Source organism: Neophocaena asiaeorientalis, unplaced genomic scaffold (assembly GCF_003031525.2).
Source record: "Neophocaena asiaeorientalis asiaeorientalis breed wild unplaced genomic scaffold, Neophocaena_asiaeorientalis_V1.1 scaffold543, whole genome shotgun sequence".
Classification (NCBI taxonomy): Eukaryota; Metazoa; Chordata; class Mammalia; order Artiodactyla; family Phocoenidae; genus Neophocaena; species Neophocaena asiaeorientalis.
In genome coordinates, this window is record NW_020173671.1 from 234,946 (window position 1) to 247,991 (window position 13,046).

Consider the following 13,046-nt stretch of genomic DNA (forward strand, 5'->3'; position numbering starts at 1 on the left):
TCCTGCTCAACACTATTTACCATCATCCAGCAGCAGAGGGACCATTAGTCAGCTCTGGGGGAAGGGGAGCAGGAGGACCGCCTCCCCCCCTCCCCCGGACTCCCCCAGGAGGCAGGTGACTGAGTAGCCAGAGTCAAGGGCACACATGAAAGAGTAAAGGTGCCGAAAAACACAGATGTCACATTCTGTATTCCCGTTAGATGCAGGACAAGGGCGAGAGTCATTCAGTAGCTGTCGCTGGTCTGGTTTCTTCATTTATCAGCTCTGTCTTTTTGGGGGGTATGTTATTTCAAGCAGTGGCTCCCCCCTCCCCCCACCTTGCCACACACTGAGAAGGGGGTCTCTGAAGAGATACTGTCAGCAGAGGATTTGATTCTGGACCTCACAGCCTAAGGGAAGGGACTGGAGGCCTGTGACGACTAGAGAGGGGAGAGGAATGTCACCTCTGCCCAGAGGTGCTGAAAGCCAGGGTTCTTACACCCAAAAAGGCAAATCCTCCTCCCTTCCCCCAGGATAATTGGAAACAGCCCTTCCGGCTGCATGCGGGTTTTGGGTTGTAGGTTCTCCGTATCTCCCGGTCCCATTTCTCCCCACAACCATCTAAGAAGGGCCCAAGTTTACCCCCGAATCTCTTGCCTTTCGTCAACCTCCAGATAGCAGTAGAAGGTCTAGGAGGCTGTGACAAAAGAGACCCCAGGAGTGGGAGTTCGGCAGCCTGGGTCTGGTTTCGGCTTTATCCCAGATTCCTCGTGTGACCTTGGGCAAGTCACGGGGCCTCTCTGAGCCTCAGTTTCTTCATCACTGCCACGGGGATCCTTAAGCTCTGCCCCTCCCACTTCACACAGGTAGTCGAGAAGGTCAACTCAGCCCACTTTGTAAAGTGCGGAGCCTTCAAGGTTATTATTATTCTCTTCAGACCTCCCCGGAGCAGCGGTGTTGTTTTGGGATGGGGGAGGAGGGGGCTGCGGGAGCGAAAGGGGCTGGGTTCCTCGGGGTGGAGAGGGCGAGAGCCTTTCTGGATTTGAGGGAGCGGAAGATTCCAACCGCTCGGGCGATCCGAGGGCAGGAGGGGAGGTGGGCAGAAACTAAGCCAGAGCCGGAGAGTTGCAGAGACAAAGGGGGCGTGAGAGACCGCGCGGGGGAGTGAGGCGGGGCGGCGGGGTGAGGGCTGGGAGGTGCGCGAGGTGAGGGAGGTGTGGGGGGCGTGGGCTGCATGATCGCCCGCTCCGACTAGGGCTCCAGCTCCGGTTTTTCTCTCCGCCATCCTCTCCCCCTCCCCGCCTCTCCTTTAACTCCCCCCTCCTGGGCTCAGGACTGGTTGGTTTCCTCCCTTAGCCCGCTGCCCTCAATCCCGGCGAGGCTGGGGCTCCGGCTCGGCGCCCCTTTCCCCGCTCCCTAGCCCGGCGCCCCATGCCGCCCCCGCCCGGTCCCCGGCTCCCCCAGTCCCCCACTTAGGCCCGCTCATAAATACCGGGGTGCCGGCGCGTGGGCCGGGGGCGCAGGGCGCCTGCAGACGGCCCCTGGAAGGGCTTCTGCGGGCGGAGCGCTCCGGAGAGGGGACGCGGGTGGAGCAGGAAGCGGGTCCGCGTGGGAGCGGGGGGCATCAGCCACCCGGGTGGCCGGGGCAGAATAGCCCGGGCGGCCAAGGCAGTCACCCCAGGGGGTGAGCGACTTTGGGGGAGTTGGTGCCCCGCCCCCCAGGCCTTGGCGGGGTCATGGGGGCCCCCCATTCTGGGCCGGGGGGCGTGCGAGTCGGGGCCCTGCTGCTGCTCGGTTTTTTGGGGCTGGTGTCTGGGCTCAGCCTGGAGCCCGTCTACTGGAATTCGGCGAATAAGAGGTGAGCGGCCCGGGGGTGGGGATACCCCACACCCTGTGGGCAGGGAGTCTGGAAGCCTTAGGGACTTTGGGGGCTGGGTTCTCGGAGCTGGGAGGAGGCGGAGGGAGGGTGCTGGTGATCGGATGTGAGCTGATGGGCAACCAGACAGAGGTGGTCTTGGGAGCCAGACTCTCGGGCCACGCACAGAGCTGGATGCGGGTGGTGACAACCATGTGTCAGGAGTTTGAGAGACCCCCAAGGGGCAAGGATTTGAAAGATAATGGGTAGCCGGGAGGACAGTGGAGTGGTTATTTGGGTTTGTGGGAGACCTGTGTGGTGTCGGGGGCTGGGCTTAGAGGGAGCCTGGTTAATGTCAGCTCTCAGGAGAGCAGCTGAGTAGGTGCTGCTGAGGTGCTGAGAGGAAGGGCAGGGTGCCTCCCTCCCCAGAAGGGACTCAGTGGTGGAAATGGGAGGGAAGGGCTCTCAGTCTGGGGGCACTGGGGACAACTCCCCCAAGGCTTTTTGACCCTTCTTCACACATCCGTCTCCTAACTCTTGCCCAGAGCCAGAGGGTCTGTGAGTCCTTGGTGGAACAATTTCCCAACCAGAAGATTTTCCTGCCTTCCTGGCTTGGAGATCTCTTTCTGGAAGAAGCCTGGAGCCCCCTAAAGCCCCCACTTTCCCTCTTGCATCTGGAGTCCTGAGGACTCCGTTGCCCCCTCCCCCATCTTTGCTGCAAACTCTTCCATCAGACCCTCTGTTCTGAGGCATGCTTGCTTTGCTCTGAAAAAAGGCCAGGGGTCAGATGAAACTTCAAGCCACACAGAGTAGGACAGAACCCTTGGGAGGTCATTTGGGTCCCTTGCCTCCATGCAGATCCTACTCCCTGTTAGCAAAAGAGTTTTGTGTTTTGAAAACTTCCTAATTGCCTGGGGAGGCTGTGTGAGGCCATGCAAAGAGGGTGTGCTTTGGAGCTCATCAAATCCTAGGTCTTAATCCTAGCTCTGCTGCTTTCTGTTGTGTGGCCTTGGGCAAGTCACTTAACCTTCCTGAGTTTGTATCCTCAATCCTTACAGGTTTTATGAAGATTAGAGGTAAGGTATTTGAACATATTATATGCTCATTAAAGGAGAACTAGGGTAATTATTCTTCCTCTCTTTACTTCACAGCTTCCCTTACATTTCCTGTCCTGGCCTCCCTCCCATATCTCTTGGGGTCTAATCTCAAATGTCTTTTCCCCTCTCAGTCTCCTACCCACCAACTCCCAGATGCAGTTGGAGTATCAGGAGCAGTGTGAGGATGTAAGTTAGGCTTATCCTGATAGAGCTGAGAAAATGGAGTTAGGGTGTTCTGGGAACTCTTTGGGATGTTGGGGCAGGGAGGGAGGGGGTTATTTGGGAGTCTGGGAAGATACCAAGCAGCAGTCCCCTGTGACCAAGTTCTGAGACCCTGTCTGCAGCTGTTGGCAAGTAGTGGCTGTGCTGGGCCAGTGGCTGCCGGGGCTGAGGGAGATGCGGACTTGTGTCAGCTGTGGGTCGAAAGTCAACTCTTTCAATTCCAAAGCAATAGGGCACTTTCCCTAAGAAGTGTGGGACCTGGGGGAAGTGGGGTACTGAGCAGGGAAATGTCTGGGGCAGCTGTTTCGATTAGCCCCATTTAGGGCCATTGCCAGACCAGGCATTTGTCTCCTGTTACATTGCCTGGGTACTTGGGACACTGGTCTGGAACACCCTCCACACCCCCTCCCCCACCCCGCCCCCTTTGCCCTGAAATCACTGAAATTCAGTGGTGGCCTGTGGGAGGGGAGGCTCTGCCCCCATGGTTGACTGCCATGGAAGAGTGAAATCACCCGGGAGGGGTGGGCTGTGTGGTTCCAGAGAGGCCAGCTCCTTAGTAACTGGCATCCTGTTGCCACGGCAACAGGACCGGTGATGGAGTGAGAGATGGCAGTGTGCATGTGGTGAGGGCGGGCTGAAGAGTGCATTTGGGCACACCAAGGGGCAGGAGACCTCTGAGCCTGGCTTCCTGCTGCTTCCGTGAGCTTCCAGAGACCTTAGTGCCTGCTCTGTCAGAACAGACTCTCCACTCAGACAAAGGCTGTCCTGCAGGGATGTGGGGTGAGGGAGGCAAAGCTCTGGGGACCAGACCTCTGACACCTCTCGTCCTTATCCACCTTGCCCTCCTCCCCATAGGTTCCAGGCAGAGGGTGGTTACGTGCTCTACCCTCAGATCGGGGACCGGCTAGACCTGCTCTGCCCCCGGGCCCGGCCTCCTGGCCCCCACTCCTCTCCTAATTACGAGTTCTACAAGCTGTATCTGGTAGGGGGTGCCCAGGGCCGGCGCTGTGAGGCACCCCCTGCCCCAAACCTCCTTCTCACTTGTGACCGGCCAGATCTGGATCTCCGCTTCACCATCAAGTTCCAGGAGTATAGCCCTAACCTCTGGGGCCACGAGTTCCGCTCACACCACGATTACTACATAATTGGTACTGCTGGGCAGCGGGCAGGGTCGAGTGGGGAGGTGCTCCTGGGATCGAGGGCAGATGAGGGAGGGGACCACTGGAGCCACCTCGGGTGGTGTTGGGGCCAGGCATGGAGACAGAATAGGTGTAGACTCTGGAGGGCCAACTTCTCCCTCTGGTTCTTCTCTCCCAGCCACATCGGATGGAACCCGGGAAGGCCTGGAGAGCTTGCAGGGAGGTGTGTGCCTCACTAGAGGCATGAAGGTGCTTCTTCGAGTGGGACAAAGTGAGTGGGGCTGGGGCACACCTCCTAGGGGCCGAGGGGCAGTACCATCGTGGTCAGGGGGCTGCTGTCTCAGCCCCTCTCTCGGCCCTTCCCCGTCTCCAGGTCCCCGAGGGGGGGCTGCTCCCCGAAAGCCTGTGTCTGAAATGCCCATGGAAAAAGACCGAGGGGTGGCCCACAGCCTGGAGCCTGGGAAGGAGAACACAGCAGGTAGGAACCAGGGGTCCAGCCTCCTGTCTTCCCTAGCCTCCTCTGCTCTCGGACCCCAGCTGCCCTAGCTTCACCCTCTCCCTCCCTCCCTCTTCAGTTTTGGGGGCAGTGATACAGGAAAGAGGAGAAGAGAGGATGGGAGGGTGGGAGGGGAATGGAAGCCAAATGAGGAAAAGACTCAATCAGAACTAATTAGCCAAGTCAGTGCTTCAATCAGTGCTGTCAGAGAAGGGGGGAGGACTCCTTGGCATGGAGCTGAAGGGCTGGACACACCTGGATTCCGAGTGGGGCTTGGACGGGAGGGGAAGTGGGGTCCCCAAAGGGCCTGGGCACTGCTGGGGAAACCCATGGGGACCCGCAAAGATGGGTGTCCAGATGCCCGGGTGGCTCCTTCAGCCCCACCCCCTCTTTCCTCCTTCACCCCTTCCCTGCCAGGTGACCCCACCAGCAATGCAACCTCCCGGGGTGCTGAAGGCCCCCTGCCCCCTCCCAGCATGCCCGCAGTGGCCGGGGCAGCAGGGGGGCTGGCGCTGCTCTTGCTGGGCGTGGCAGGGGCTGGGGGTGCCATGTGTTGGCGGAGACGGCGGGCCAAGCCTTCGGAGAGTCGCCACCCTGGTCCTGGCTCCTTCGGGAGGGGAGGGTCTCTGGGCCTGGGGGGTGGAGGCGGGATGGGACCTAGGGAGGCTGAGCCTGGGGAGCTAGGGATAGCTCTGCGGGGCGGTGGGGCTGCAGACCCCCCCTTTTGTCCCCACTATGAAAAGGTGAGTGGTGACTATGGGCATCCTGTGTACATCGTGCAGGATGGGCCCCCCCAGAGCCCTCCAAACATCTACTACAAGGTATGAGGGCTCCTCCGACCTGGCTGTCCTGGATCCAGCCCTTTGTGGGGTGCTCCTCCAGTTTAATTCATGGTTTGAGGGACACCTCTAGCATCTCCTTGGCCCCCTTTGCCCCTCCAGCTCCTTTGCTCCTCCTGGCTCTCGCCTCTTCTCCACTTTTAGGATTCCCTAAGACATCCACCCAACGACCGCCTGCCCTCTGGTTGGCTGTGTGTGCCCCTCTCTGTCTCTGTGTTCCTAGGTCCTATTCCCCTGGGGAGGGGGCAAAGATTCAGCCTCTTCGTCTAACCGTGACCCAGGGATCCTTGTCCCCCTCACCCACTGAGAGCTAGGGGTGGGAACAGTCTGTCTTTTGGTTGGCACCTCTTTCTGCCTCTCACTGTTTTTCTCTTCTTTTCTCCTCTCTCTCTTATTTTCTGTCTCTCTCTTCTGTCTCTAGGTCTGTTCCTCTTCCCTAGCATCCTCCTCCCTGTACCTCCTTTTATTTACCCTCTTGGCTTCTTATCCTGTACCTCTCCCATCTCCAGGGTGGGGGCATCAAAGCATTTCTCCCCTCAGCTCCCTCTTCTGACTTCTCTTACCAACCACTCCCCTCAGTCTGCCAAAAATGGGGGCCTTATGGGGAAGGCTCTGGCACTCCACCCCAGCTCAGGGCATGGGTAGCAAGGCCTCCTCCTCTGCCCTGCCCCAGGCCTCTACATATTTACTCCAGCGATTTGGGATGGTTGGGTCATGACAGCTACCATGAGAAGTGTCCCGTTTTGTCCAGTGGCCAATAGCAAGCTATGAACCAGTCAGGACACATGTGGACTTGGTCTGATGCTGAATGGGCCACTTGGGACAGGAAGTGACTTGCTCCAGACAAGAAGTGACCAGGCCTGGACAGAAGTGGCCTGGGAAGTGGAAGCAGTGCAGCAGGAACTGGAAGTGCCTTCATCCAGGACAGGAAGTAGCACTTCTGAAATAGGAAGTGGTCTGGCTGGAACCGGAAGTGGCTTAGTCTGGGGGGTGGGGGGAGGTGGATGGTTCTTACTCTGTGGAGAAGGGCGGGCAGGAAGAACTTCCCGTTTCAGGAGGAAGCTGGAACTTACTCTAAGAAGATCGGGTGGACTGAGGTTCTTCCTAGTATTCAGTGTCACGTGCCAGGATCTCCCTTCCCTTGTTCTCTGTGCTGCTTTTAGGACAGCTAAGGTGGCTGCCATCTGCCATGGCAGGCTCAATTTGTCTTGTTCTTCCCTTTCCATATCCCAGTATAATCTCTGTTATTCAACAGGATGACCCCAAGAACCCACGTGTTGTCCCCAGTAACCTGGATGGCTGTCTTGTTCATCACATTCTCCATTTCCTACTCCCTTCAAACTCAACACAGCTCCCTTCTTAGTGACCAAAATGGTGGCCTACTGACTGGTCTAGCTGACAGTGGTCCTTAGCAACAGCCAGTCTTTCCATAGTGACCAGCTGATACCTCTTCCTGCCCGCTAGTGCACAATTGGGTGTTGCCTCAGTTTCCTCCCAGCTCATTTCCTTTAGGTCAGAGCTGCCTTTGGGCACCACGTCGGCCACCTCAATCACCAGCCAAGATGGTTGCTTTGTCCACCAGAGGTCAAGCTATCTCTCTGGTGCTGTAGTTCCCAGCTCCTTCCTGATTTTTCTAATCGCTCCTTCCAGAGAACAGGAAGTTGATATTGCCATGGGGGAGGTGGCGGGGTATGGCCGTCACCTCAATAGTTTTACTGTAAAAGGGAAATTTGAACAACAAAAACCAAAAAAAATAAAAAACTTCAAAAGTTGATGAGAAGGCTGGAGAATGACTGGACGTGAATTGGGGCAGAGAACTGGTGATTAGAACAGCTTTTCAGCCGAGTGTTGAATTGCATGAAACCAAGGGGTAGGGAGGGGGTTGTGTTGGATGGGTGAAGTGGACAGGGCCTGGCTGGCGGAGGGGAGTGTGGTCATGGGCTGGGCGATGAGGCTGAGGAAAGCAGCCCCTGCCAGGGCAGGGAGAGAGGAACCCAGGTGGCAGTGGGTTGCCAATACATCCAAATGGGGCTGTCTGTGAATATGTGTTCACTCACGGGGGAAAGCCCAAGTGTCTATTGCTAAACCAAGTATCAGATTCAAGGCAAGTCTCAGTCGGAAACAAAGTGGAAAAAACATGCTCACGTGTTCAATCTATTCCCTCCCACTCCTGCCCAAAGCACTCCTGTGCCCAGAAGACTCAGGGACCCAGGCATCAAGCTGCCTATCCCGTGGCTCCCTGTGTACCCATAACCCAGGCTCTTCTCCCCCTAAAACCCAGATGCCCAGTCCCCTAGACTCAGCCCCATTCTCCAACCACAAAAGCAGCAGTGAGGAGCATCGCTGCAGCCAGTCGGTGGGGGTCACAACCTCTGACCTGCCTGCCCCTCCCCTGACTTTAGGTCCCCTCCCGCTGTCTCCCATCTGCCTGGAGGTCAAGGGGTCCTCCTGCCCCTCCTCTGTCTAGTGGGACCCCTGCCCCTCCCCCTGTCTGAGCAAGATGCCTGGGTCCCGAGAGGTGCAGGCACTGTAGGAGGGGAGTTGAAAACTGGGAGGCCAGGTGCTGGGCTGTCTGGAATTTACTCCTGCCTTCTAAGCCCACACTGGAGCTGCCCGAGGTGGGGAGGCTGGAGGGGGTGTGGAAGGGCTGGTTCCTGCCCCTTAGTGGGGGTTGGTTGTCATGGCAACATCCCCTTCTTCACACAATGGGAAGCCCCCCTCAGCCTCCCGCGTGGATGGAGCCGACAGCCCCATCGCTGGCTATCAGCCTCAGGGACTTGGCAACCGTCACTATGGCAACCCAGAGCCCAGCAACAGGGCCCAGTTGAGAGAGGGAGGGGTCCACAACTGGGGCAGGGCTGTGTGTGCGAGGGGGCAAGGGAGCCATGGAAGACTCCCCTACACGTATATCCAGAGGCACAGGTGGAGAGAAGAGAGGGAAGAGAAGTGGGGATAAATAGTCTCCATGACAGACAAACATCTCACCAAAGCAACCGAGACATCATAACATGCCGAGAGACCGGAAGACACCTGGGGACAGATGCACAGCTGGGGAGAGGAACAGCACATTCTGCACATTACCCTGGGACACACCCCTTCAGAGAACTGGCATCTATAGACGCTCTTCTCCCCAGACATTAACAATGCCAGATCTAGAGCCTTCCACATGTGTAGTGATCTTTTGAGCTATTTGAAAGCTCAGGTGACTTCCACACAGAAAAACACATGCCATCCTATTCGCTTTCTAGGTACAAACACACAAAAACACTCCTAGGGTAACAAGTACAACAAAGCAAGAAGAGGTGCAGGAAGACATCCATTCATTCATTCATTCATTCACTCAGCATCATATTAGATGTCTGCTTTGTTCCAGGTACTATTTCAGGCACTGGTAGTATGAGGTGAATAAGGCAAAGCCCCCGCTTTCATGAAATCCACATTTTGGTGGGGAACAGCATAATAATATTTCTGGTAGTGATAAGTGATATAAAAAAACAGAGTGAAGAGGATGGAGAGTATCAGGAAGATGCTTTAAATTAGGAGGTCAGGAGGGTCCTTCTGAAGAGGTGACATTTGTTCAGGACCTTGAATAATGAGGAGTATGGAAGGCAGGCACTATGGGGAAGGGCAGAGCAGAAAGACGGAACAGCAAGTGCAAAGCATAGAGGTGAAATCTCGACAGGCTTGGGAATAGTGAGAAAGACCACAACCACACACATGTTCTAGATGCGTCCTGTCTTTCCCCAGCCTCAGCGTGTAGGGTAGCAAGTGACCAAGGAAGAATCCACATTTAGGAAGTTGATCTAACTCCGTCTTCCATTTTTTCCCCTTTGTTTCTTTCTTTCTTTTTTTTTTTGACCTAAAAACATGCTTTTTTACTTCATTATAATAAATATAAAGAAATCAGCACACAAAATACATTTCCAGATAAACACACCAGTTTTATAGAAAAAGATATAAACATTTACTTTAAGGTCTGGGGTGGGAGGGGGTCCCCTTTGTTTCTTGTGTGGATGTGAGCTGTGTTTTCCTCAACTAAATTTTAGGCTCTGGGAAGGCAGGGATAATGCTCTGAGATTTTGGGGCTGTGGTACAGCTGCTGGTACAGAGTCTAGAGCAGAGTGGGAGTAAAGGATGTGAGAGAGCTGGGGACCACAGAACGTAAACCCAGCATAGGATGGAGGCTGTCCTGGGGGCTGTGCTGCAGACAGAAGCTCACACTTTTCCATCCTTCCGAACAGAAGCAGGATGTAAATTAGGTTGAGGTATGTATGTTTGTGTATGTGGTCTATGTTGAGGATTTTAAGAAAAGGAGAACAGAGCAAAGGGTTGCAGTGGGAATTTCTGATGGGGAATGGTTGACATCACAACTGGAAATGTAGTTAGAATGAAAAACAGAGCTTCCCAAGTGGAGTCACAAACGTGGGGCATCCCCTTCCCTAGAGAGAGTTTCAAGATCTGTAGGCAGGCTGGGAGAAATGTGGCAGGCTGGTTTGGAGGCAGGGGGCTAGCTGGGATGGGCTCAGAGAGTTGGGTGGGGGTAGGGAAAAGGATACAGAATAAATGGCAGTGAAAACTCAGCACAGGAGAGAGATGTTTGAAAGGCAGCAACAAAGGTGGACTCCTGTAGGGAGTTCTGAGGGGCCAGGTCCTAGGGTCCCCTGATTCCCAGAAGGAATCGAAGCATTCCACGGCCTGGCTCTCCCACTTCCCTCAGTTGCCATCAGAAACTCAGGCATCAGCTCCCTCCAATCCAAGTGGCTAGTGGTGGTGGTGGGGAGATTCAGCAGCCTCAGGGGGCGGCAGCTGGTGAGTGGGGAGGAATCTGTGTGCTCAGCAAACAGCAGCCTCAGTGCCCAGTGGCTGCTTCCTCCCTCATCAATCAGCCCAGCCAAATGTCCTTGCATTCCCACCACCCCAAGGGGACTGGGGCTGGGCCAGGGTCCCCAGGGGAGTGAGATGGGATGGGTGGGGGCAGGGGGGTTGGTGCTTGGCTCCCCATCTCTTGGCCTCTGTTCTCTCCTCTCCTGGAAGCTCTCTGCTGTTCGTGTCATGGAACGGACTCCCTCCTGGTGCTACCATCGTGAGGGCATCAGCTACAAATCACCTGTGGGGGTCTGCTCGTGGTGGGGGGAGGTGCGGGGGGGAAGAGGGATGAGTCAGGGCTGAAGAGGAATCTACTCTGGTTCTCACGGGACTGGCCCCGGGCACATTCAGCAGGGAGGCTGCTGGCACAGGGGCTCTGCGCCCCCGACTGGCCTCTCCATCCCCGACGGATGCTCTGGACAGCAGGCTGAGACCTGGACCAGAGAAATGTCCTCCCTCTTCTCACCTTTTCCTAGCCCCCAGCCCTAACTCCCCACTTCCCACCACAATCCAAAGGGCCAGCCCCCAGCTCACCCTAAATCTGCTGCTCCCCCTTGGGGACTGGGGCCTCCAGACCTTAGCCTCTGGCTCACTCTCCCCCCTCCTCAGCCCTTGCTCCCCTCAGGGACCCAGGCGTCCTGCCCACTCCCTTCACCATAACAACCATTCTTTTGGAGTTGCTTAAGACTTTAATATCATTTCATTAAGTCAGCTAGTTCAGAGAAGGTTGGGGGCACAAAGAGACTGGGGTGGGCAAAAAAGGGCCAAGGTAGGGGGGAAGCAAGGGAAGAGCTCCCTCTCTCCGTGGAGATGGCCCTGAGAAATCAAATATTGACAGTGAGAGAACAGAACTTATTAAAGCTGGGACAGGGGTGTGTGTGGGGAGCTGTGGGAATGGCCGGATGCCTGGGTTCTGAGAGTAATGAAGGGCCTGGGAGGAGGGAGTGCCTGAGGCTGGGAGGATGCAGTGAGATGAAGGGTTCTGTCGTACAACCCTTCTGCCCATTTCTTTTGCGAGGTACTGAGTCTTGCTACCCTGGCTGTTTCTCAGCTGTCCCCTAGAGCTCCTGGGGACAAGACCCCCATCACAGCTGTGGCTGCCCCCCCTTTCATCCCTTCTCCCTACCTCCACCTCTGTTGATGAGCTTCAGTGGCGTTTAATCGGATTGAGCAGTAATTAGCAAAGCAAGATGTTTGATTACCTATTTAGCATAATGTAGGGGCTGGGATCCCTAGGCACAGCCAAGGCCAGTGGGGGTGGGGGGTGGTTCAGAAAAGAAATGGGGTCTACACAACATTCCTTTCCCTGAGGGAGCCGTGAGCCCCACCTATAAGTCTCCCCATCCTGTGCCTCCCCTCAAATCTTCACTCCTCTGGGACTTTCTCCCTGGGGGATCTGACCAATCATGCCACCTCTCTGCCACCCACTGCCTAACTGGTTAGAGGATCACCCACTTAGCCCCACTTGCTGTGCAGCTGATTTTGGGGTGTGGCAGGACCCCTCTCTCCTTCAATCCGCGCCCTCAGCAACAGGAATGTGGGCTGGGCAGGAGCTCAGAGACCTCCTTTAAGGATAATGGGGGGGTGCCAAGGGCAGGGGTTGTCAATTCTGGAAATAAAAATGGGGTAGGTAGGATGGTGAGGTCAGAGCTGGGCTCAGGTGTGGATTAATCCACAGGCCCTTCAGGAGTACCAGGGACTGCCAGTCCTTGCCCTGCTAGACTGGCATAATGAGACTCGTCAGGTGTGAACATCAACCAGGAAAAGGGGGAACTGAGGTGCCAGCTTCTCTCCTCCAGCAAAGAAAATGTCATCAATTTAGCTCCTCATGGAAATGTAATCAGTGGGCTCGCTGCGGGCTTTGTCTTAATTAGGCACTATTGATGGAAGCAGGGAGGGTGCCTTCCCATCCCCCTGACTCGCTTCCTCCCTGCATCTCCCAGGCCTCCCTAAAGCTTCCACCAGCCCCAGGTACGGCTCAGTCTTCCAGGCGCCTCTTCTGGCACCCCGGCCCGCAGCGCCCCCTAGCACCGGCTGCCGTCTGCCCCTCCTCTCACACCCCTCTCCTGTCGCTTCCCCACGACTCTGTCTTTGTTCTTATGGAGAGCCGAGCCCCTCCCCGGCCCGGTCACCTTCCCCAGAGAGTCCCCGCCTCCTGTCCCCCCCAAAACGAGCGACGCTTTCCAAAGCCAATCCTCAGATTCCAAAAATTCCAGTTCCGTTCTTCCCTCCTTCCCCCACCCAGCGCTGCCCGGCGATCCTAGACCCCAGTCCGAATTAAGAAGGGGGAACGAGCGGGAGGGCAGGGGTGCTCCAGCCCCGGTTTTTTCCCCGGACTCAGCTGCAGCCACGGCTGTCTCGAAATCCTGGAACGCCTTCTAGAGCGCGCGTGAGCCTCGCAGACGGGACCTCGGGCGCCATCTGCTGGACTCGCCCGGAATGGAGCTCACAGACCCACGCGCGGGGTCGGGCGCTTGGGTTCCCACAGCCTTTTCAGTGTCCTGCGGGAGGCCACTCATTGTTTCCAGCCCCAGTCCTTACCGCCCGTCCTCA

The 13,046-nt window shown here is 56.4% G+C and overlaps 1 protein-coding gene across 1 annotated transcript; it reads left to right on the top strand.

Moving 5' to 3' along the window:
- The first annotated feature begins 1,715 nt into the window (after nucleotides 1–1,715).
- EFNB3 (ephrin B3) lies at nucleotides 1,716–7,356 on the top strand. The gene is made up of 5 exons (XM_024748437.1): nucleotides 1,716–1,837; nucleotides 4,009–4,301; nucleotides 4,471–4,563; nucleotides 4,666–4,770; nucleotides 5,206–7,356. Exons 1-5 carry the CDS (start codon nucleotides 1,716–1,718, stop codon nucleotides 5,613–5,615), a joined length of 1,023 nt encoding a protein of 340 aa, XP_024604205.1. The 3' UTR covers nucleotides 5,616–7,356.
- The last annotated feature ends 5,690 nt before the right edge of the window (nucleotides 7,357–13,046 follow it).

What these genes read in the sequence shown, in the direction of transcription:
- EFNB3 (XM_024748437.1), top strand. Translation starts at nt 1,716, where the DNA reads ATGGGGGCCCCCCATTCTGGGCCGGGGGGCGTGCGAGTCGGGGCCCTG. An exon ending in CCACGATTACTACATAATTG is followed by an intron (nt 4,302 to 4,470) that starts GTACTGCTGGGC and finishes CTTCTCTCCCAG; the next exon opens with CCACATCGGATGGAACCCGG. An exon ending in TGGGAAGGAGAACACAGCAG is followed by an intron (nt 4,771 to 5,205) that starts GTAGGAACCAGG and finishes CTTCCCTGCCAG; the next exon opens with GTGACCCCACCAGCAATGCA.